The following is a 26,313-nucleotide window of genomic DNA, read 5'->3' as shown; positions in this document are numbered from 1 at the left end:
GCTTTCCTTTCCTAGGTGTTACAATCAGTTGTGACACATGTGGAATGGTAGGTAGGTAGGGCTACCGTAAAACTAGTTGATTCTTGAGGCGTGAGAGTGGGCTGGGAGCAACGACCACGTGTCTCCTCCACTGCACTGGGGCTTCATCCTCCTTCGCACCTCGCACTCACCTGGCTCACAGCAGCTGCTCAGCAGCCATCTCCTGACAGTGGGTGGTCACTAGTACCCTTTCTAGTCCTAAGGTGTCACTTGGACCCTTTCCTGGGCCCAGGACAAGATGACAGTAAACCAGATGCAAACATTGTGCTTGAGGTTAGTATCACAAGAGGCTGGAAAATGAAGTGCTTTGGATACTTCAGTTATTAAATCTCCATGACGCCCAAAGCAGACCAACCAGCTGAGCTGGGAATATTTATACTAACCTGGATCTAAACCAAGCTTTTTGTTTATCCTCATGAAACTCAACGTGGACAGGCCAGGGAGCAAGCCCTATATGTTTGTTAAATCAATAAAATATCAAAGTAAGATTTTAATGGTCCACAGGGCCAAACCAGAATGGAGGAAAGTAGAGAAGCTGTTTTTCTTGGCTGGAAACGTTATGCTCAAGTGATCTCACCCATTCCTGTCATTCTACTTAATTCCTGACCATCAGTGATGCCTACTTCTTTGCTTTAGCTCTAACCTGTCTGCAGAGCATCAGACCCATTATTTCCAAGTGTCTAAGCTGGCATCCCCTATGGCAACAAGTCTAAAATGAATCTTGTTTTCTCCTCCCTTCCCACAGCTATGCCTTCTGGCGTTCAATTCCTATAATATTTACAGCTAGTTTTTACTGCTTCAGTAACCATCTGAGAGCCTATCTGCGTTGCAGCAGATATTTTAAAAAAATGAGACACAGTCCTGTCTGGTGGGGAAAAGATACACGTGAAGACCTAAGTGGAGTCTAGCAAGTGTTACGTGGGCTTGAGGGAGGGAACGCCTCACTCCATCCTGCAGTGAGGCTCACGTCACAGAGGAGGGAAAGGGTACTCAACTCAACTAGTAAGGGTCCTCAAGGCAAAATCCTTTTCTTACAAGTTCCATTATTTCCTAGCCCGACACTTAGCACAGAGCAATTAGCAAGCAAAGAATCACTGACCGAGGCACACAGGTCACAAGCTGATGTTGAATGAGGCCCACACATTAGGCCCCAGCAGCGCTCCATACCTGTGTGCTGAGCTCCTCTCTCTGTGCAGCCTTGCCCGGAGGGAGTTTAAACGCAGTAGAATGTGCCCCCCCTTTTTTAATCCTCAGGAAGGCTTTCCTCATCGAACTGACTGTACAGATGGATTCTACCAACCTTTTCAGAGTGTTAAATGCTGACACTCCTGCTACACCTGCACCATCGTCGCTGCAAACGCACAGTACATAGCATGTGCCTGATGCTATGCTAAGACTCAATATATGCATCATGCATTTAACTCTCACAACAAGCCTATGGGGTGGGCACTATGTTATCTCCACTTTATAGATAAGGGAAAGGAGGCATGAAAAGCCAGGTGCCATTCCCGGAGTCACAGACCTAGTCAAGTGCTGGCCCGGCTCCCAAATCTGTGCTCTCTGCCACTCCACTCATCTTCTCATCTGGGGTGCTGGTCCTGAGACATCTATCTTTTGCGAGCTAGGATGCTGAAGTACTAAGTTGGGGCATCTGCAAAAACAAGAACAGAGTGCTCACCAAATGACCAGAAGGAGAGAAGCGACTATGTGTTAGCTTTGCTCCCTCCCATCCCAGACCACGCTGATCTCTAAACAAGCATCAGAACCCGGGCTCATTAACGTCAGCAAGTGCTTCAATCAGGTGAACACTACAATGAGGTACAATTACACGCTAATAATTCAATGCCCAGGAGCCCTGGAACACAACTGCAAAGGCCCAGGATGATCACGGGATGCAAATGCACGAGGAAAATCATTACCTACTTAGGCCCCTTCATTTGGGTGGGTTTAACACGAGAAGAATAATCCATGCTACCAGACGAGATTTCATTTCACAGCTGTAGTAACCAAGTACATAAAAGCCTGAATCTGTCCCAATAGCTTCTAAAAGATTTTTCCCATAGTGTCAGAGGCAAAAATAATGAAATCTTGCAAATGTACAGTTAATAGGACCCTGGTGGACACTAACTTCAAAAACGCATGGACTATAAGACATTAAAGGCTTGATTTTAGTTTCTGCACTGTTCCTGTTAATAACAATGTCTAATTAAAACATCTGTAAAATACTGATAGTTTTAATTTTACATAAAATTTCCAAAACAACTGTTACACAGTATAATAAGTATCTGCAATGAATAGGTTATTAATGGAAATATTAAATTAAAATCAGTTTCTAAATTTAAATTAGTCGTCTCTGGCTAATGAAGAGAAAAAGAAGTCACCCGTGCTGGGAGTAACACAGCAGATAATCTAGTTTTCCACATCCGTTAGAGCAGATTCACTCCATCACTTGGGCTGAAGGACAATGTATTTTGCTTCTTCTGACATGGACTCCCCTTGGCACTTCTGACGGGTCTCACAGTTGAACTCCATATTAATACTACAGCCTAATGCATCTTTCAATGTATTCCTTGATAATTTAAAAAACACCCTTCAACTTTATTCATAACCTGAATCCCCCGGCCCCCAATTGACCAGTGAGGAGACAGCAGAGAACATGAACCCTGGAAGGACAGTCTCCCTCCTAGCCCTGCCTCGCCTGATGAATATTTTAAAAGGAATGGCGTAAAATCTAGCTTTCCCTTTCTTTGGGTCTCATTTTCTTTTACAAAATAAAACAAAAGAGATAAGCCCGGTTTAGTGGCTGGCTGCAATTCAATCCCTTTCCTTCTAACTACCGCACAATAAAGGAGGGTTGACGGTGATGGCGCTGAGGGGTGTGTCTGCCTGTGCTGGCGCTGGGTTGGTGAGGGATTCATTCCAGACGACAAAAAGCTGCGTTTCGAGTTGCTTCTCTTCACATAATGGTTCACAGTAGATGCTGCACAATGTGCTCCACAGCATGAGGGAAACTCTCACAAGTTAAGTAAGGAGGGGGATTAATTTTGTCTTCATCTGCTGCACGGTATTTCCCTGAAATGAAAGTAAAGCCAGTGAACACAAGCTACTGCTAGAACGCCAGTCATCACACCCTGGAGCACCGGGGCCAGCACAGAACCACCCTTACAACTGCTAGAGAATCGGAGCTGCACGTCTCCCAAAGCCCCTCTGACTGAGGCTTCAGGATGCAAGGAGACATTCAGAGACACAGCGCACCGAGCATTTCCCCAGGCCCTCTGGCCTTTCACAATGGACAATCAGGGGTACTGGGTCACCTGACAGCTCAGGTTGCCTTCCAATCTCCACAGCTGATGGAATTCCTTTCTTCCCCCACTAGCCCTCAAGATAGGAATGGTGATTAAATCAATGCTTTGAAATGGAAGCCCAGAAGCCACAGGGGAGAGGCCTTGTGTCTCCTGATGGTACTGCTGCCAAGCAGGGACCCTGTAAGTCTGGCCAATCAGAATGCTTGGGGGTGGGGACGGAGAGAGTGATGGCTGCTCACAGGCCCGGGCCAGGCCGCATGCACAGCAGGGCACCAGGGGCAAGATACGCCCAACTCTCCCCAGACTCTGGAATTCAAGACACACAACAGAACACCCCAACACAGAGGAACCATTCCACAAGGTGGGTGGTCAGAGAGCTTTTATGCAAATGGAAATCAGATGGTGCACAGCCCCTATTTAAACATCCTTACTGGGCCCCAGTGCCCTTCAGAAAGAACCACAAATCTCTATTGTTGCCTACAAGGCCCTTTGACATTGGGCCCCAGCAGCCCTCATCCTAGCATGGGCTCCTTTCACCAGGCCACAGTCCTAGGCTGGACCTGGCTCTTCTGAAGACCTTCACACCTGCTATTCCCCTTGGCCTGGAACATTCTTCTCACCTGACTGCCTCCCTCATGCTTCAGCTCAGACTCCACGTTCCCATCCAAATGAGACCCCCTCCATTGTAATCTCTCTTAGCACCCTGTTCTTTGCCTCTATAACATTTATAACAAGTTGTAATTATATATTTATTTGTTTAATGTCTGTCTCACACCTGAGACTGTAAGTTCCCTGAGAGTATGGAGTAGGCCTGTCATATTCCTCACTGTACTCCCAGCACCTAACATAATGACACACGGTGAGCGCTGCAGTTTATTTTAAGAATGGGAGGGAGGAACCGAGGGAGGAAAGCAGAAGCTGCTCAGCTGAGGGCTTGGAGAACAAGGCCACCCGCCCTGTAGCCACCCAGGCTGCCCCTGCACTTCCTTCTTTCTCCCTGCTCTCTCATCTCTTTTTCTGTGATCTCTGCTATTTAGTCTTCTGCATTTTCCAGTATTCTTTGCCTACATGCAGCTCCCCCAACAAAAGACCCACCGGTTTCTACCACTCCTTCCGTTTGCTACAACTACCACTTTAAGAGGTTTTGCCCAGCAAACAACAAGCCTGCCAACCCTGTTCCACACCTTTGCACTGTGGTGGTAAAGAAGCTTCCTGTCTTGTCTTACTAGGCGGAATTCCCTCCAGCATCAAATAAGCAAAAGTAATGAATGTGTCTTCAAGGCAACTACCCAGTTAGGTCCACATGGCAAACTGTCAGTGTTTTCTCAAACCCCATTAAGTATAAACTCCTTTGCAAGAAGGTAAGCTAACGGCTAACTATTGCTCTACCACCTACTCCCTGGATCCAGTGGTCTAAGGGCAAATATGTGAAAGTCAAGTTTCTTAGCCATGTTGATAAAGGGCTTGCAGAATGCTTTTGCTTAATCTGGCCCAGCAAGTGGGGTCCCCACAAGGTACAAATGAACACAGTGGCTTCCATTATGTGATAGTATAGTATGACAGTTCTAGCACCGCGCGTTGTGTCTGGCATACAGCAGGTGCTCAATAATGTTGGCTGAATGAATGAAGCAGGCCACCATTACTCATGCCTGGCTCACTCGCTGTGGTGATCTGTGCTTTCCTGCATGGATGAACGATGAATGGAGGGAGGATACAGGAGACCCACATTGATGACATTACATAAAGAGAGAGCCTATCTTCTCTGGGTGACTGTTTTACATGCTGAACAGAAATACATTCTGGTTAGGACTAGTCAAAAATCTTCATTAACGAGTCATCAAGCAAATGTATTCGGTTGGTGCAAAAGTAATTGCGGTTTTTGCAATTATTTTTAACCTTTAAACCACAACTACTTTTGCACCAACCTTGTGTCACTCCTTGAGAAACAAAGTGGCTCAAGACTGTCCACCAGAAACACTTCTTACTGAATAAGTTAAAATCGTTACGGTAATTTTCAACACTGGGAAACCTAGCAAATAGTTCAAATGTACTGAATTCAAATTCATAGTGCTGCAGCCCTTCTGGTGCTTTCAGAACAGTGGGCTTACTTGGGATTCTTTCTGACCAGAGATGAATAGTACAAATGGGCCTGTTTTCATAAGTTGGGCTTAGCTGCTTTATAAGTTCTACATTGTAGATCTGGTTGTGTTATGCTGCTGGCTTCTCTAAGACTACCGGGATGCTTCTGTGATAGGCTGGTCACAACCACCTGCCAGTCAGGAAAGAAGGCAGAGCCAGTGGAGACCAGCCAGGGGAGCTGGGCCTACAAGACACTGGCATAAATAAATACATAATTACAAACTTATAAATGTTATAGAGGCAAAGAACAGGGTGCTAAGAACAGGGTGCTACCAACAGGGTGAAACTTAAATCCTTAACATGGGAGCCAAAGGAAGGAAATATTCGTGAGCATAATACACAAGAGGAAAAATAGTTAACTGAGGATTTATTTCCTCAATGATGAAAATAAAATGGTGAATGGCAGGAATCTGAAAATTAAGATACAGGGAAGGATAAGGAGGGTGGCTTGTTTTTCTGACTTTTGCTTCTAGTTCCTCTGTTTTGTTTACCTCAAAGAGCAGTAATGCTCCCGGAAGGTGTCCATTGTTTTGGCAGAGTGTGAAAAATGACACTGTTAATTCTAGAGTGACTGGTGTCACCATCTGCAAGGCTCCAATGGTTCCCCCCAAGCCCCAGGCTCGAGGAGACTGTTGCCACTCTTTGTTCACACAGGGCCTTGCCAGACACTTATTCAATTGTAGCTGCAGCCACGTTTTCTTATTTCTATTTATTTTTAAATTCCAAAGTCTTTATGCAACCACACTTTCTTGAACAAATGTCACAGTCATGAGTAAATGTACTTTTTCTAAAAAATTGCCAAGTGGCAGCTTTTCTGTGACTTTACGTTTCAATCTTTTATGAGCAGCCTATTAGTTTCATTACCATTATATGAAACCAGGCAAATGAGCTCACAGAAACATCTGTGGCGCCATTTATCTGCCATTTGATTTATAAGAGCCCGTGACAGTCCTTGGAAAAGACTTGTAAGTTCAACAGGTGCCATCTGAGGGCAGGGCGTGGTGGGGGGCTTGCCATTGTATCTGAAAAGGCTCATTAAGTTCCCAATGCGAAACGATTCAACCCTACACATAGCTCTCATGCCTGTTCTTTTCTTATCCTGCAATGACCGTATAAACCATACTCCACATAAGAAAACCATACGAAGTCATGCACTGTGAGAGCTAGAGGGGACCAGTCCAACCCCACACTCTTAAAGGGTCCCAAGAGGGGAAGGGCCTTGGCCAGAGTCTTGCACAGCTGGTCAGCGCAGAGTGAGGCCAGGGACGAGGACACTGAAATCAGTCCACTGGAGCCAAGTACTGTGTTAGCTGAGTGCTTCCCGTTAAGCTCCTTGCTTTTCCTTAAATGCACCCGAGGAACTATGCAGAGTTTACCTAATTTGGGTACAGGAAATATCAAGAAAAAGAAAGTGGAAAGATAAGAAAGAAGTTTCTTGTGTGTGTTTTTTTAAAAAAATGCAAACATTAACACACAGCATTAGGTCACTTAGCTGGCCAGTTCCTAAAGAGTCGGGACTTCATCATCTTCTAGCTGGCGCGAAAACAAAAGCTCCTTTTATAGAGCACTACGATCACTGGTCTTTGGTCCACTTCAATGTGGTAATCTGTGCATCCCGCAAATCATACAAATGATAACTGTCCACTGTGTAAAGTCATCTCTGGGGAAGCATGAAAACACCTCTGAACTCTGATCTTCCTAGTATGGCACAGCATGTGCCCGCCCACGCTGTCCTTTCCCCTGTCATCTTAAGACCATTTTATTTTTATTTGGTGACAGAAAGAGAATGAAAGTGTGCAGGGGGCTTTGCCATTCCCACAAAGACTTTCTTTAAGCAACTGTGTATCCTACCGTCCCGTTTTAGAGAAGGCTCATCCAGAAGGTACGCACCAGTTTTTACTAAGATGCCCAGCATGCCGACCTTCTGAGCTCCTGCAACGTCATCCCTGCAATCCTAGAAAAGCAAACGAGAGCATTCAGGCCAGAGTCTTCCGTTAACTTGCCAACAAAACCTTACCAACTGATCTGACTTATTAGGCTGGGATGGCCAACAGCAACCCCACGTTTTTTTTCTTAAAATGAAAGAGAGGAAGGTGTACAAAGGGGAAATCCACATGTACTAGTTTAACAAAGCATAGCACCTGAAAGGGGAGTGTCGCAGAGGTGGAGGGTGGACCACCGAGTAGTAATCTAATAACCAAGCATAAAGAGCAGTCTTCATTTTTGCCCCATGTACACTGATCTCCTCTTCAAACAGATCATGGGGGGGGGGGGGGAAGCATCCTATTCATTTGGCAGCTTTTAAGGTGAAGGACCCAACTGCAGACAGTGAATGAACTATATTCAGATGACAGCGCTCCTGCCGCCCGTGTAGGGTATTATCCTTCCTTTCCAGCCATTCGTCCCGAACAGGTGGAATCAAGTCAAATCACGAGGCTTCAACGGATTCTGGGACTGACTTTTGCTTCCCACTTGGGAATAACAGATCAGTTAGGAAAGGAAGCTCCTCTTTCCGGTTCTTACTCAGGATAGGGATGCATGTGCTTGGTTGATTGTGATAAGAAACGCAAGGTAAAACAAACCCAAGGACTGGGGGAAACATAAAAAAGAAAGTCAACCCTGCTATCTCATGTCTACGGGCAGGATTCATTCAGACCATGCCTGAACAAAAAATTTTTTTCCATTAAAATCTTTAATATTATTCAACAGCAGCCCTAGGAAACGAGTTTACTCTGTCAAAGTCTTCATTCGACGTCTTAAAAACTTTTCTGTTGCACCTAAAACTTGCCCTGTTGAAGCAGTGGAGATGAGGAAGAGGAAGAGAAGGAAGGAGGGAGGCGGGGACACGTGGACAAGGAGAGGGAGAGAAGAAAACTGCCAATGTCTTGAATAACAGCCCTGCACAAAGCTGCTCTCGCATGTCCACCCTGTCCCAACACCACTATCTCCAGGATAAAGAACTCGGAAGTCTCCAGGCTCAGATAACCACTTCTTCAAACATACACTTGCCTAGGAAAGTTAGCTAAAGGCTTTCCCAGAGGAATAGATATGACTGAAAAGATGGTTTCTCAAAACAGTATCAAGTTCAATGATTATCCTATTTGGTTTTATGTGAACAAATAGAGATGTGAAAGAAAATCAGGCAGACTGTGATATATCTGCATCCTCACACATTAAGAAAGCAAGAGATTTATAGTTTGTTTTGGAGGGAGTCCAGAGCCTCAAGTTCTACTTCCAGCTGTACCACTAACTAGCTAAGGGAATTCAGGCATGGAGACTTACCTCTGGACTTCAATTTCTCAGTCATAAAACGAGGCGGTTTGGACCAGACAATTTCGATGGTCCCTTCCAGCCTAACATGCTATCATTTAAAATTGAAATATAATCCTTGCCACCTACTTCCCACCTACAAGGCAGTGTGCTTTGTAGCTCTTCCTCCCTCACAGCACACGTAGATAATGGTTTCCCGGTACACTAGGGTGAATTAACAAGGTGCTCATGGCCAGAGGACACCAGCTAGAGCCTCCAATCGTCCAGGTTCAGCTCTGCCATTCAACGGGCCGAGGCAATCGGTATGTTTAGGTATTTGTGGCATACTGATTGGGGAGTTCTTCCATAAAGCATATACTAAGAAACAAAATCAACAATGGTAGAATTCTTTAGGTATAGGTTGTTCCTGCATAATATTCAAAAAACCTAAATTTGTGTAGAGGTTTTCTTCAAAAAGACATAATATATATATAAAGCATTTAACTGACTTGCATTTAATGGCCTTTTGAATTATATATATATATCTCATCACACTATGAAGAATGTCAGAAATAATAAAAATTTCGGTTCTTTAGAAGAATATCACTAAACATCTACTGGAAAGCCTGTTTTATAGGCGGCCACTTAGTACCATCTGATATCAACAGCAGAGTCTGCTTGTATTTCCAAGCTGTGCTTCAAAGCTGGATCTTCCCAGCATGACAGGTGAACTCAGGGCATTTTCTGGGCTCTTCTACTTACGTCTCCTATCATGATGGCCTCCTCAGGTTCACAACCAACGCCCCGCAGTGCTTCCAAAAAGAATGTTTTCTCTGGTTTGCCCACTACTGTGGCTTTGGTGTCTGTGGCGTACTCCAGGGCAGTCACAAATGGGCCAGGCCCCAGGGCTAAGCCATCTTTCCTCTTGTAATACCTGGCTTTATGGATTGCTATCAGAGGCGCCCCATCCAGGAGTAACCTAGAGAGACAGAGAAAATGGAAACAGGCTAAACGCAAGGCTTTTATGACTAGGAAAGAATGTCAGACTTACAAAGTGGTTTTCTTCACACCCACAGAAACAAATAGTTTCTTATTAACTTTTAATGACTTGCTGTCTTCTAATGAATTCACTAAGAACTGCTGGGAATTACACTCAGATACACTAAAGAAAGGTGATAGATTATTAAATTTGGGATTGCTTCAACCTTTTACCTTTAGTGGTTTCAGACACTTTGCCCAAATCACCAGGGAACGAGAATTAAGAGAAGTAAAGCTAAATAAGATACTCAAGGGAAGAAGCTTAACTTAATGAGATAAGTTGTTTCAAGCTTCCCTAATGGAAGCAGGAGGCTCCTGAGCCCTTTACAATATGACACAACTGTTGCTGCAGTGACATATTCAGCTAACTCCTAAAATACCTGATTTCCTGTTTCCTCTATGCCAAAACGTATGTGTCTTTCTAATTCAGAAATTTAAGAGAGCATTTCACAAATACTTTCTGCTTGTATCTTTACCTCATCATTCTACGTTTTGACTGCTTGATATTACTTGCAAGTGAGGCCATCTTCCCTGAATCAGAGCACACCAACAAGCTTTAGGGAAGAGCCTTTACTGCCAAATCTCTCTTTGTCCTGATACAGGACAACTATTCTCATACCACACAAAAGGGCCCAAAGTGTATCTCCATTCATTTGATAACCAAATTCTACATGTAGCTAAGGATCCTCATTAGTGACTCAGGAGAAACCTAACAAACGAATCCAAAAAACCCCACCAACTTTTTAATACTCGCCTCCCAACCCCCCACCCAAAAAAACAATCTGCCATCCATCCCAACAGTGCAGCCTGTAGTCACACAGCAGAAACAGTCACACACATTTTACCATCTAATGGAATGTGGGACATGATAAGATTTCTTAAACTGCTTTTAACCAAGGTAATAAATGATCTCACTAGCTTAATTTACTTTAAGCCATCTACTTAGTTAAAATATTTAGTATGTCCATCGAGGAAGAATTCATCACATCTTACCCTTCACAATTATGAGTAATTAAGCGCTCAACTATGAAACTGCTAAATTATTCTTGTCGGTGGGCATGGAAATGCCTTCCTGTGGGAGATGCAGAATTCAGACATTTATGATTAAATATTTTATTAAGTAAAAACCAATACTGGACTATTACAGGGCCTTACTGTTAGTTACTACACATTGCTCACAGCACAGGACAGATCTTTCAAATTTATTCCCTAATATTAACACAAATTTATTTCTTAAAGCAGAGCTTAAAATCCAACTGTTAGGAAACCTGGTAAAGCCACCATGCCGGCCTTAAAGAACCACAGCTGATAGCAATGAGATAATAATGGGTGATTTATCTATCCCCCCCTTGTCACCCGCCCCCAATCCCATTTATTTGCTACTCTACCACGGAACTGGAATTCTTTATGCAACAGACCTCAAAATTGCTTTCCACTTATACAGCTAAACTAAAAACTCATTTGATTTGGCTTTGTTAATATTTTATTATGTATTAACTGGGGATAAGACTTATCAGTTTGATTGATGGGTGTACTTAATTCCCAGGCAGTACTTTAGTGCCTTCCCTGGAAGGGCTGAAACTGTGGGTTCCTCTACATTTCTCTAAATGGGAACTAGTGCTACATGAGGCTGGAAAAGATAGGCATGTCTCAGGAAGGTGGTTCCTGCTTCTATCCTTCTCTGCACAGCGTAAGCTTTACTGAGTCTTTGAAGAGCCATGGCATAGTGAGGATGGACTGAAAGCTAAACGTTTTCTAGGGCACAGGTTAAAAGATCTTTCATAGTTAAACATTTTAGAAATATCAAAAACAGACACCCCATTACTTGGGAGTGTTTTTACACTTATAAGACAGAGGAACAAAGGATTGGTTGTTTTTGTCACCAGAAATTATGTATCAGAAAGAAATCTGAAAATTTTCGGTCTATATCGAACGATAAGCCCATTGAGGTGCAAGAAGCCAGGAAGAAAGGTGCAAAGAAGGCCCAATGCAAAAATCTCTGGCTGCAAACTCCATGGAGGCAAAGGAAAAAACTGAAAAATCCTAGTGAGGGAGCCGGGCCATAATATAAACATCTTAGGCAGACATCTAGTTCAGTGGTTCTCAACTGGGGACAGCTCTGCTCCCCAGGGGACATTTGGCAATGTCTGAAGACCTTTTTGGCTGTCACAACTGGGGGAAGATGGGTTCTACTGGCATCCAGTGGGTGGCAGTCAGGGATGCTGCTAAACATCCTACAAAGTATATACTAGATAGCATTGCCCATCCTATCTTCCAAGCATTTCTGGTCCAAAATGTAGTATCTACACTACTTAGAATAGGTGACAGCAAATCACATTTTGTGGGCATAGGTTTCTTATCTACGAAGGGGTTGAACTAGATCAGGGCTTTTCAATCCTAGCATAACTGACATTTTGACAAACTGGACTCCATCAAAATTAAAAACTTCATGTTCTCATATTATTAAGAGAGTGAAAAGGCAAACCACAGAGGATAAGATAGTGCAGAGAACATATTTCCAACCAAAAACTTGTATACATAACACAAAACAAGTTCCTACAAATCAATTAAGAAAAATACAACCCAATCAGAAAAGGTCAAAGATTTGAATAGGCACATGGCAAAAGAAGTTACGCAATGGCCAACGGGTATATGAAAAGGTTTCAACACATTACTCATCAGGGAAATACCAACTGAAACTCACTAAGAAATCATTATCCACACCAAATCAGACTGGCCAGAGACTGGAGGAGTGTGGAGCAACTGAAACTCATGCATAGCCAGTGGGAATGTACGACTTGCTATTATACAATTACTTTAGAAAATTGTTTAGCAATATTTACTAAAGCTAAACAAGTACTTATCCTATTATCCAGTAATTTCACTTCCAGATACAGACCCAAGAGAAATGAGCACATACTCGTATGTCCCCCAAAAGACATGAAAAAGAATGTTCATAGCAGCATTATTCCTAAGAGCCAAAACTGGAAACAATCCAAATGCCCATTACCAGTAGAATAAACAAGTAAATTGTGGAATATTCATACAATAGACTATTACACAACAACAAAGATAAAGAAAACAAAACTAAAGTACTGTGACATGTAACAACTCAGATAAATCTCAAGAACAGACAAAAAACACTACAATCGTATGATTTCATTCATATGAAGACCAAGAACGGGCAGTTCAGGGCAGTGAATGGTAGCCTTCAGGCAGGTGTGGTATTGACTAAGATAGGAAGCCTTCCAGGGTGCTGGAAACGTTCTAGGTCTTGATTAGAGTGTGTGTTACACAGGTGTATCTATGTGTAAAATTTCATTGAATTGTACACTAACAAATTGTACCTTACTGTGCATGTTATGCTTCAATTTAAAAAAATAATAATTAGTAACATATTTATGTGACTCTTCACCTGAAATTTTTGTTTAGAGTAGCAAATGTTGCCTTGATCATATAAGAATCTCCCCAAATTAAAAAGTTAGAGCAGTTAATGACTGATATTAAACTCAACTCTGTATTCCGTGATTTTCAAATTGGCATATAAAGTTGTTCTCTTGCATATACTTATAGAATGCTTTAAATAACTCAAGTTCTTAAGTCTTAAACAATTTCTTATAGTCTGCACTTTAATTAAAAAGACAACAGCAGTCAGCCCTTTCAAACTAAAGCCCACAGAAGTATTTCTAGTTTGAGCCCTGCTGCCATGCTGTTCTGGAATTCCTCAGGCCCAGGGCTCTAAATACGAGTACTTAGAAAGGATTCAAGAGTTACTGTACAAATGCAGTAGTAACTGAGGCCATTATTGTTGATTTTTTTTCCTCCCTTTCTCTTCTTCCCTTTCTAAGGAGTCGAATATATTGGAGCAATTAACTTTTAATGTTTTCTTAAGGAGATGGAGAAAAAAAAGCAATCCAACATTCAACAGGAACCATTTATGGTGATAAGAATCTCCTCCCAAAAAACAAAATTTCTGCACATCTCTAAGACTTTTGGAGGATTCTCGTACCTGGTAACAATTATAGGAAATAAGTCATTAACTTCAAAATTAAGTTGTTCTGAAGCTTCAAAACATTATTAAGTAGCCTTTCACCTCTGCATTTAAATGCAAAAATTGTGAGATAATGACATTTTAATCTCTAGAAGCTGGAGAGCAGTTGCTCTTAATTTATAGAAAAAACTGGAACTTTTCCTAGGTTAGGCAATTCCGTGCAGTTTTTCCCCCCAAATTCCTTTGGTTTAACAATTATAATTCTGAAAAAAATCCTAAAGAACAAATACAATTACTACTTAACAAACATTCTCAGATTTTTTTTTTTAAACTAACTTCAAAAACCTAGAAATAACCAACAATAGGAAACACATGGCTATACAACTTACTGCATTTCTTACAGTGGTATATATGCTGTGGGAATCAAACATATTTTAGAAGAATATTTATGAATATGGAAAACCATGCACAATATATTGTTGGCTTTTTAAAAAGCACATTATCACATAGTATATATATACAGTATATATACAGTCTCACTTTTGTCTAAATATATGTGTGTGTGGAAACAAAATAACTAGGTAGAAGGATTATAGGTAATTTTGTTTATTCTTTTTCTTTTTTGAGCATGTAAAATTTTCCACAATGAAGACATATTACTTTTGTGCTTAGATTTTCTTTTTTTAGTCTTGTTAATGCTAAGTTCAAATTATTAAGTGATAATTTGATGCTTGCCCAGGTAGCCTTCCTCCTTATAAAAATCATTAAATTTAATTATAATTGGTCCATTATTAAAATGCTCAAGCTTTGGGTTTCTAACTCAGGTCAGAAGAGGAAAAAAGACCTTGCTACAAGCTAGTACTACAGCTGTGAAAATGAATGAACTGGAGCTATGGATATTCATATTGATGAATCATACAGTATTACTAGAGAAGCAGCAAATTGAGAGATAAAGTATAAAACATGCAAAAAAAACCCCAAAAACCATGCAAAATAATACCATAGACTGTCTAGAGATATCTACAGATGTGTTACAGTATAAAGATATGCATGAAAATAATGAACACAAAATTCAGAATCTTGATTACTTTTGGGTCTTGGGTGATAAAATTGGGGAGGGATATGCAAGGGACATCAAATGTGTGATAATTTGTATTTCTTAAATTGCTTGACAGGCATAGGAATGATTTGTGTTGTGTTGTGTTGTATCTTTCAGTAGTAGGTAAAAGGAAAAAAGCCATGAATGGCTCTCAGGATTTAAATGTTTTTTAGAATCCACCCCCCCAAATCATGTCTAATCTTCTCTAAAATCAACTCTTTAAAATTCGGTGTTCTCAATTTCATTCAGACATTTAAGACATATTCGTAGCCAGATTGTACTATGCATTTTGGGGGACCCACTCAGTTGAAACACAGTAAATAAGAGGCAGTGTAATGCAGAAGGCTAATGCATCTGCCTGAGGGCAGTCTGCCCCCGAAGCTGGTATTCAAGGCAGCTATGCAACGGGTTTAAAATCCAATGTTTATTCGCATTATCAACCCGAAGAGTAATTTCACTAATCAGTGGTTCATTTGAGATGTCTGTATTTGCCACTTACAATCTAAACAGCTGTAGTCACTGGTTGGAAGGCAGAGTCTCTGTGGAGACATCAATATGCAAAGAAGGACAGGACCTAAAATCCTTCTGTTAACTCTCCACCCAGCTGTTAAGTGCATTTGTGAAATTAGAGTTGACCTATAAGTGCACTGTAATGCTTTAAAACGTAGTGTTTAAAAAAATCAATATGGTTAGGGAAGTGTACTAATTAGGCAGCATCCGAGCAATTACAAAGTCAGTATTATGTCAACATACATTTTTATTACCCTGAGTCTAGTATACATCTAAGACAGAGCCCTATTAAATATGTCCTTCCCAAGTTACCAGCTAAAATCAATCAATACCTTCTCCTTGAATTCTGTGGTTAAAGAAATGGACAAAAGGTAGCAGAGGTAAATTCGGAAGTAAAAAATTATAGCAGGTTCTCTATTTCAAATGAAAAATGATGCTGGTGTAGTTGTAAGCCTTACTTAAGGAGCAGGTGAGATAATGTACCCCCCACCCCAACCCCCAAGAAGTTACAGTAGAATAATTGAAGTAGGTGAAGCAAAACAAATTTTAATACCATATACCCCCAAGTACATCTTCATGCAATGTGGCAGAGCAGTGAACGTCCAGGAAATAACTACAGTAAATGGATACTTAGCAACTATAAAAAGTGACTTTGTTCCTTTTAAACAAAGGCCTAACTCTCACAATGACTAAGTACATTAAGTAGCCACAGTTCCCATTAACCAAGGATCTAAAATTTATGTGCGTATAGGGAAAAAAGGTGCTATTTCTTCTTCTTCTTCTGGCCATGTAGATTGTACATGAGGACAGCCCATTTTCAAGATCAACAGCAAATACTGTGCCTGGATGTGTGAGCGTTGTAGTGGGTTTTAGTTTCCCACAAGTATTCTGATTCTAGGACATATACATCAAGAAACGAAATCTACATCAAGCATAAGTAAGTTAGAATGATTCTTGCAGATCTTTGTATTGGTAAGAAAATGATGTTTTCATAGCATCTTGCAGTTAAACACCTAAAATTTATCAAGCTATTTTTAAAAAATGTTTAAAGCTAGTTCAATATATCCCTATATTTTGAACTGCTTTAACTTATCATAAATTGAAAGACAAATTATACTGTTTAGTGATCTGACAAGAAGTAAAAGATGAAAAATGAAAAATCTATGAAAAATGAAAAGTCCAAGGGAAAAAGTCACATTTACTGGCAGACTTGCAGGTAAATTGCGATCCAATTTATCTCAGGGAGTATGAGAACCAGTACACACTCTTCCTTTTGGAAGTAGCAGCAAAAAATTCATAAAAGTAAAATGCACACACAACTGAAGATTTGTAACATTTTATGTGTTATTTGTGTTTCCCCCAAATTTCCACCAACAGCCACTGGAATATCTCCACTTAGATATTCCACAAGCCAAAGAGCCCCAACCTAAACTTACCACCTCCTGAACCCCACACAAGGAGTGTTCTCTGTCACACGTGCCCGGGTGAGAAATCTGACGTCCTCCTTGACTCCCTGTCCTTCTTCACCTCCCAAACTCAGTCATCCATCGAGCCATGGATGGATGGTTTCCTTCATCCCGACTGCCACTATCCCCGCTAAGACGACCAGTCTCACTCACTGAATTCCTCTGAAAAGCTGGTCAAATGTGTCAACTTCTTTCCACAGCCCCAGTTCTCAACAGGAGGGAGAATCACATTTACTCCTTTTGGCATTAGCCTGGATGGTGTTTTCTGTCAGAGATTAGCATAATCGATGGAGAATCATGGGAGTGACAATAAAAGATAAAGCTGTTGGCTTTCAGAGTTGGAATTTTATTATGAATTTCTGCTCCAGAATATTGATTTTTATAAACCAGAAAAACCCCAATGATCATATTTGAACATATTGATCATTTTTAAAAAACTAAGCAAGACAGTAATAAATATTTGATGTTGATCTGAGAGTGGTCTTAAAAATGTCTGTCTTCACAAACAATATAGGTGGCCAGAAACTACAATGTATGTAACATTACATGACAAAGACTCAAGAAGGGAAGTAGGGGAGTGTATGACCAGAAGAAAAATAAATAGCTACAGACTTACCGGAATGCTTGATTCAGAATTTGATAATGAAAGTGTTCTGGTGCCAATCCTATGACCACAGCATTAGGATCGCTTGTTTGTATTCCTGGGAATAAAAAAAAAATATATATATACACACACATATATATGTATATATATATACACACACACACACACACACACACATATATATATTGAAAATACAAGTAAAAGTAATGTCACATTTATAATAAACTAGTTTTCATCGCTCAAGTACAAATATTTGCTGTAGCCATAATCTGAAGTTTAAGAGAACACCCTGCCCAGTGTACTTTGGAAATAGTGTTAAGAGACACTTAAAAGAAAAAGGTCTCCTAGTATTTTCGCATATTTCTTTTGCATGGTTTTATAGCTACTTAGTAACGGGAATACCTGAATTGAACCTCATGTTCTCAAACAAGTGATTTCTAACTTCAAAAAGCTTTACTGATTACCAACAAGAATAGCCATGAGTTCCCTATGAGCTGTCAGATCAATAGCAACTGATGAGAGAATGAAAATCTAAGTGGCAAAGGAAATTAGACTCTCTATTTGACACAGTTGAGGTTAACACATTCATGATAAATATGTAATGCACTATAGATGCCTACAATTTTCTACATAATGCCTCATCTACTTTTAGTGTCACAAATATTACCGTAAAATTTAAGCATATTATAAGGCCTTGGTAACTGATAACTGGACTTCAGATACGACAACCAGACAAGTACATTCACATAGCAGTTATTAAAAGTCTGACTGAAGGTTCTGTAGATCCTCTGTATGCCAGTTTCTCTTTGCCTCTCTTACTGCCTGCCTTTAAGCATGTTTCATTTCGATTCTACCAAAATGTGAAGGGATGAAACAGGAAGAGGAGGTAAGGTACCCAAGAATTCCAATTTCCTCCTTATCAACAGCCATGAATATGGAGGAATTGGTTAAAGTTTGTTGAAGGAAGAAAATAAAATTGTTGGCTACAGTCAAAGTTGGAGTTTTTGTGCTCTTTTGTGTTCCATTTACCACCAGCAAAGATATTCAACACTAGCAAAGATATTTCTATTCCTTTCAAAAATCCATCTACTTTGGGTAGTTTCATGTGTATAAGATATTAGAAGTACTGTCCTGGACTGAATGACAAAGATTTCTTCCATACCACAGACTCTGCTTATATATCCCAACTACAGCTCACTGCTGATACAATTAGAATCTTAACCTTCTTCAAATAAAATAAAAAAAGAAAAATCTGATTAAAATATTGTTTTGCAAGACTTCAGCTCACTCAAGAGACACAAATACATTGATCATAGAGTACATTTGTCATTATTTTTGCTTGTGTTTCTGAATACCATTCTGATAATTAGGAAATTCACTAGCTTATAAGATATGGTGAGAGGCAGAGCTATCCCTCTTATCAGAGGCTGAACACACCAGATACTTCCTTTTCCAGCCTCTCTTGCAGCTATGGGTGCTGGCACGAGACAGTGGCTCTGCCAATTAGAAGCACCCACCAGGCTTTGAACTGTCAGCTCGTCACACAAAGAAGCAGGAAAAAGCTCCTCTGAAAGAGGTGACTACTGCAGCCTCAAATTCTGAGGCAGAAGTCTAGCTGGAGCATCCAATCTCCAGTTTCACTGGGGTCAAGCTGCAGAGGTTCAATGTTCAGCAGGGACGTCAGTGGCACCTGGTTGGTTCTGCGACATGACTGCACACTGTCCCTGGCTGCATAGCCCCTAAGACTAACACTGCAGCTCTCCTCGGCAGTTCTGTGGGCTACCCAAACAGACATGTTTTTTTTTGTCATGGAAATTTTCAGACATATGTAAAAGTAGAAAGACTAGTATAATGAGCCCTGATGTACCCATTACCCAGCTTTGGCAACCATCAACATTTCGCCAACCTAATCTACCATCTTCTACATTTTTTTGAAGTCTTTTTTAAAGCAAATCCCAGATACTGTGCCATTTCACCCCTTCATATTTCAATATGTATCTTTAACTGAAAAAAAATAACCACTTTAACATTATTGTACCAATAAAGTTAATAATTCTTAAATATCACTCAATATTTAGTCCACAACTTAATTTCCCCAAATGTCTCAAAATCTTTTCACTTCTGATATATAACTGGCACCCAACAAGGTCCATTACAGTACATTTGACTGTTACCTCTTATGTCTCATTCTATAACAGCACACTCCTCTCCACTTATTGGAGCAACTAGCTCATTAACCCTGGAAAAGGCCTGAATTTGGCTGATTGCTTATAATATTATTTGTTCCTTTACTTTTATTTTCCCTGTAAGCTGGTAATTAGATCTATAGGCTTCTTAGATTCACATTCAATTTTAGGCAAGATTATTTCATAGGCAATGCTATAAATCTCCTATTATATCACACCACAGAAGCACACAAATTCTGATTGTTCTACTTCCAGTGATGTTAAGATTGATTCATGGGTTTAAGTGGTGTCGGCCTGATTCCTCCATTGGGAAGTTCTTCATCAGCCCTTCACCTAATGTGCTTAAAACTTACTAATGTTGTGCCGATTTCGTTAGGGCTTCCTAAGGGAGTTTTTCTAATTCTGCCATTCTTTTTTCATTTACTAGCTGGAATTCCATAAAGAATTCACCCTCGTCAAATATTTGGTTACTCTAAAATATAGATCAAATAGGAAAGGCAAGATACTTATTTTACTCCTTTAATTTATCCATTTTCAACTTCCAATAGTGATCAATGAGTTTTGTGGGGCTGAGTTTTTAGACTCATGGCTTTCTATATATATGATGTGTTACAATCCATTGCAATCATTATTCCTTTCGATGCTAAAATTATCCCTTCCAATTGGCCCCACTGTCCTTTAGACATGATCTCATTAGTCTTCAATCGTTTCCGTGCTAACACAGTTAGCTATCCCAGACTCATCTTGTACTACGCTTGCCGCATTTGGAATCAGCCATTTCTCCAAGGAACTCAAGTAGGGAACAGTAGTAGACCCCACAGTCTAACCATCGGTCGTCATTATTTCTTTCAATAGACCTTTCCAATGGAAGATCTAGAAAATATGTATTTTTTAAGAAAACAAGGAAGCTGATAATGATATTTGCAATTCAAAATTAATAGTACACAGCTTTTAATTAACTAATTTGATTTTTATATTTGTATGTCTTTTCACTTACACTTAAAATCTTGGATCTTAACAAATACTAGCATGACTACTACTTTGTATTGGCCAATAATCTACGTATAGTTTCAAAATAACAACGCCAACATCACTAATAACACTAAACTACTGAATGTTAAGATTTCTTTGCAGTTCTTTTATCCTTAGAATTTATCCCATTATGAACAAATAGTCAAAATACTGTATTTTAAAGTCATCAATTGAAATAATTATTTTCTCTGAGTAGTTATGTCACTAACATGATATAAAGTTAAGTTCATTTATTTCAATCTCTTTTTAGTTTTCAGGGACTGTTTTATTTTTTACTCTATGATTGTCTTTTAAATACTAAAGTATTTACAAGGTTCCAAAGAGAAAACTATGTAATAAGGTACTTTTAGAGAAATCTCCTTACTTGACCCTCCCCTCCTCTTCTCTTCCTCCCATTAGATAACCACTTTTATTCATTTTTCCATTTATCTTTTTTTAGCTTTCTTTTACAAATATAAGGAATATATAAATGGATATGTGTATATATACCATATATGGATATATATGGATCTGTATATACACTTCCCTCTCATTTTCTTACACAGAAAACATGTTAAGTTTTTCTGAACCTTACTTTTTTCACTTACTATATCCCATGAAGATCATTCCTTATAGGGAATGGAATTTTTTGTCACGACTTATTTTCCAGCTACAAAGCATTCCAGTTTTTGGATATATTGATATATCATAGTTTAGTCAGTCAGTCCCTTCCAGTGGTCATTGAAGTTGTTTCCAATCTTTTGTTATTAGCAATAAGACCATAATGAATAACCTTGCTCATATGTTATTATGTATTTTTATAACTATATCTTGGGGACACATTCCTACAAGTGACAGTACTGCTTCATATGCAATTTTGCTAGCTATTACCAAATTCCTCTCCATAGGAAGTGTATCATTTTATATTGCTGTCAGCACTCAGAGCTTAATAGACTTATTTTCTGTTTAACACAGCCAAAATTGGTTTGTTTCTTACAAATAATAATTCTGATTGATACAGTGCTATATTTCCTGATAGGACACGTTTTAAGGTTCTGCCCAACAGTATATCCATGCCGAATTTCCCTAATCATTATTTGTAAAACCATCACATGATTTTTAATGATGTATTTATACCCATTTTTCTTTACTGTGTCATTTCACTCTGAATCATCTATAAAACAAAGCAATGTGACAAAGCTTCACAAAACTAGGATATTTTTCCAGAGTCTGTGAATTTTTCCAGAGAAACGTTTTCTTCTGATTGATAATATTTCAGTCATTGCAAAAATTTCATATTGTACAGAATGACATCTATTTTTAATCACGGGAACTCTTGGTTTAGCTCATTTAATCAAATTAACACAGTAGCTCTTGGATTGAATATTATAATACTCGAAGCAATTTTGACTTTTCAAACTGTGGGCCATGATCCATTAGTAAATTGTAAAACTAATTTGGAGGGCTCTAAGCAGCATCGTCGTCAAACACACTATTAAGTAAAACAAACAGGAAATAGAGTACTTCTCATACAGTAAGAGTATTGTTTAGCATATATAAACACATAATATATGTACTAGCTTACTATGCAATGTGTTTCACTGATTGTGGAATGCAGTCACAACAGGTTTGAGAAACACCAATTTAGATTCAAACTATCTGTTGATCATTTCAATACTATGAGGAGGAAATCTGAATAAATACTTCTAAACATCCAGTTTGAAGAATGATTTATAAGCAGATATGAAGAACCAATTTTTAATCTTTCCAAATTTCCCCTACCTTTGAAATCAGGTAGTGCCCGATCATCAACTAGCAGCAGGGGCCGGACTGCTTTCTGTTCTACTAAATTTCTGGCTGCAGTCAGAGAAGTGAATATTTCATCTTCAGAGATATCAAACTCCAATTTTTTCAGCCTTTCCAATAAGTCTTGCTTACTCTCTTTGGTTGTATTGGTCACAAACCTAACCACTACAGAAGTACCACGTAACCTGGAAAAGTAAAAATCAGATGTCAACAAACAGCTTTTACGTTCTAGCCCCATAAAACTTCATAGTTTGGGAGCATTTGTCAAAGATCAGAAAATGAAGTCACTGAGTAAATGTTTTTATGGCCAATAACCCTTTCTGTAATCTACCCAGAACTGCTTCCGTATTATCCACTCCCCATGCGCTGCTTCCTCTTCAAAGGCTACAAAGTCAAATTGTAAAAGTTATGTCTACCTTTCTGGGGACCTTCCATACTTTACCAGAATTTTAGTAAAGTGACAAAACAAAGCTTGGTAACCACTGTATTTACTTACCGAATATGAGAAGTGGAAGTTACCATCGAGATTATCTACTAGTGTAACCCTTTCTTCTTAAGGATGAGAAAACTGAGGACTAGCAGAGTTAAAGTAACTTGCTCAGAGGGCGGCCGGATGGCTCAGTTGGTTAGAGCGCGAGCTCTCAACAGCAAGGTTGCTGGTTCAATTCCCATATGGGATGGTGGGCTGCGCCCCCTGCAACTAAAGATTGAAAAACGACAACTGGACTTGGAGCTGAGCTGCACCCTCCACAACTAGAATGAAGGACAACAACTTGGAGCTAATGGGCCCTGGAAAAAACACACTGTTCCCCGATATTCCCCAATTAAAAATAAATAAAGTGACTTGCTCAGCAGTAGGGCTAAAACAAGAACTCCAATCTACGTTGGTACAGGACTTGATCTCCTATACTAAGAAAACAAACGATACCTCAGGATGCCTTCTTCTCAGCCAGTTAGAGACTGGCTAAGCTCTAATATGTTACTAAATTCATAAACAGAATCTACCTGGACATCTCAAAGAAACGTTCCTTTTTTTTTTTGAAAGAAATGTTTTCCCATTGAACTACTTACATACAGGATTGTTTTGATTTTATGATCTCTGCTTTTGGAGCCTAAACTAGCAATCAGGTATGAGAGAAAGAATTCATGATAATGTAGCTTTCTTTAAAAATGAAAAGAATTTTCTTGGTCCTACAGTGTTTTACTCCAAAAGTCTAAAACTAATTTTAATTTAGTTACAATTAAAAATTTTATATTAATACCCTGTTGCTTTTTATTTTATGCCTGTCCTAAATAGATACAAAGTATAAAAGCACTAACCACATTTAAAACAAGCAAGCAAATAAAACAGAAGAGATTTTTAAGTGTTCACCCAAAGAACATTAATTAAATTTGTGTGATTAAATAGTTCACTGTTATCATGATTACCTCTATGTTATGTGTGACAGTTTTTCTAAGAAACACATTAAATTTGGTGGTTTATCCCTCAAAAGAAATTGATTATTTCAACATAACTATTACCCTAAAAATGAACAAGTGAAGTGTAAGTACTGAAACAACCACATCGTTTTTAATGAAGATTTTTTTTTTTTAACTTTTATTTTTACAAACTTCCCTTAGTCTGTTTGTTTCTATAGAAACCAAAATGGCAGTGACACTATAGTGATTTCTCTGGGATGGAAACCCATCAGTGCAAATTGTCGGCTCCTGCCCTTGTAGAATGGCAGGCTCACAGGTCCAGAGCTACTTAGATATGTCATTCATTGTTTACCAGAAACAAAGATATTTTTCTTTTGCTCCAAAGTAGAAAGCTCATCTTTAGAGCAGTAAAAGCTTCTGTCCAATAGAAGTGTGACTGATCAACAGACATCCTTTCCCTGAGAAAGCCTGAGAGAGAGACAGTGTCAAGGAATCAAGAGAAAGTCAAACAGTGGAACTGATTTTCTTTTGGCTTTTAAAAACATGCTGTCCACCTATAAAAGAAACATCACGACTCCTAACTAAATTGATAGCTTCCAACTGGTCCTACCAGATATACAAGTCTCTTTATATGTATTTGTTAATTTCCCAAATGGAAAAGAAGCTCCCTGAAAGAAAGCAAAATACGTCCATCTTTGGCCTAACCCCTGTCACTGTGACGCTAGTCACTGGATTTTCTGAAGAACAGCATACAACGAATATTTTAAGGTTGGAAAATGATAAGCACCCCATGCTAAGTATTGCTGACTTTGAAAACGTCTCTAAATTATTTTAGGATGAAGATGCTTAAAAGCGATAATAGTTCTGCTGTACGGATGAGGACTCCTTCAGGACACTCAGAAGCACACATTCACATTCAGTTTACTTTACCAAGCTTTTACTGTATATCCTGGTTTGCTTCCAGACATGTTAAGTACTACAGTTGATACATCAGAAATATAAGACAGTCTCTAATCTTCAAAAGCATTAAATTTAGTTGATGGAAATAATTCCAAAATTTCAAGTCCCTTAATTTTATTTGAGCTGTACACTCAGTGCCAACTCTTAGGTGAAGGGGGAGTGGGCAGCACTATACCTTTGCATGTGTTGTGTTTCATTTTGTGATTCCAGGATTCATTTGTGATTTTTCCAATACTATTTACTCTGCATTTTAGAATCCTGAGTTTTCATTCCCAAATTTACATTACTGACTTAGAAAAAGACATACACACGAACACAAAAAACTAGATCAAAAGGCCAAACCTAATAAAGGCTTAGTGAACAATGTCTGGAGGATAGTACAACGCATTCATCTTCTAGCTAAGCCCAAAGCAGTCCCTATCTACCAGGGGTGCCAAAAAAGTGTATACACATTTTCAGCGATGTTATCTATGCTCACGCAGTAATTCGCCATCATCAGAAGTGTCTGGACACTGATGGTATCCACTTTGAGCACCTCTTGTAATCGCAGAAGTCACACGTGACTTGTATTCATCTTTCATTATCAGCATATATTAAGTATTACAATACAGTTTTTTCCGTTCTTAAAATGCGCATACATTTTTTTGGGCGTTCTCTGTATGTATGGTAAGCTGGTGAAATGTCATCTTAAGGCCGTGCACTTGGCTAATCACCTGCCTGGGTAAAATGGCACTCACAAACACATTTGTCAGCTGAACCGAAGGACAGCTTGCCTTTTGAGAGCTTCCTGGGCGCCTGGCACAGCTGCATCTTCAATGTGAAGTGTGCCATTGAGATCCACCAAAACAGCTTTTAACGCACGGCGCGCTGCCATCCTTCATTCCCTAGGAGAGAGCAAATGAAATTCAAAATACAATTTAGGAAACAATGGACAATTAAAAACCGGTAGGTCCCCAAAAATATCATTTATACCAGAAAGATATGGCTTAGTGTTAAGCTGCTTCTTTTGGAACAACAACAACAACAAAATGTGTTTTTAAAAATCCAAATCCAAAATTTGACTCATAAAACTTTCATAATGTTTAATTCTAAAAAAAAAAATCTTGAATTAAAACTATAGGAAGGGGAAAAGAAGAGTTAATAAAAAGAGAAATTATGGGGCGGCCGGATAGCTCAGTTGGTTAAGCGCGGGCTCTCAACAACAAGGCTGCCAGTTCAATTCCCACATGAGATGGTGGGCTGCGCCCCCTGCAACTAAAGATTGAAAACGGTGACTGGACTTGGAGCTGATCTGCGCCTTCCACAACTAGATTGAAGGACAATGACTTGGAGCTGATGGGCCCTGAAGAAACACACTGTTCCCCAATATTCCCAATAAAATTTATTTAAAAATAAAAGAAATTGTTTACTTTCAGATTTCTTAAACTAACCCTTTGGTGTAACAATTTATTCGTTTAATTTTTTTTAAATATGAGTAATGTACTCTCAAGA

At 39.4% G+C, this 26,313-nt stretch overlaps 1 protein-coding gene across 1 annotated transcript in view; it reads right to left on the bottom strand.

The window, feature by feature from the left end:
• Nucleotides 1-2,184: 2,184 nt before the first annotated feature.
• The window catches only part of HDHD2 (haloacid dehalogenase like hydrolase domain containing 2), a 34,712-nt gene continuing 10,583 nt past the window's right edge, over nucleotides 2,185-26,313 (bottom strand). The window contains exons 2-7 of the mRNA XM_019739678.2: nucleotides 25,560-25,706; nucleotides 22,420-22,628; nucleotides 17,453-17,537; nucleotides 9,495-9,711; nucleotides 7,374-7,437; nucleotides 2,185-3,111 (exon numbers count right to left, since the gene is read on the bottom strand). Of these exons, the coding sequence (XP_019595237.2) occupies nucleotides 3,008-3,111; nucleotides 7,374-7,437; nucleotides 9,495-9,711; nucleotides 17,453-17,537; nucleotides 22,420-22,628; nucleotides 25,560-25,567 (687 nt within the window). The 5' untranslated portion in view covers nucleotides 25,568-25,706 and the 3' untranslated portion in view covers nucleotides 2,185-3,007. The remainder of the gene's footprint in view (nucleotides 3,112-7,373; nucleotides 7,438-9,494; nucleotides 9,712-17,452; nucleotides 17,538-22,419; nucleotides 22,629-25,559; nucleotides 25,707-26,313) is intronic.

The sequence above is a fragment of the Rhinolophus sinicus genome, linkage group LG09 (genome assembly GCF_036562045.2).
Source record: "Rhinolophus sinicus isolate RSC01 linkage group LG09, ASM3656204v1, whole genome shotgun sequence".
NCBI lineage: Eukaryota > Metazoa > Chordata > Mammalia > Chiroptera > Rhinolophidae > Rhinolophus > Rhinolophus sinicus.
The sequence above is the reverse complement of the archived record's forward strand: the minus strand, read 5'-3'. Positions and strand labels throughout refer to the sequence as shown.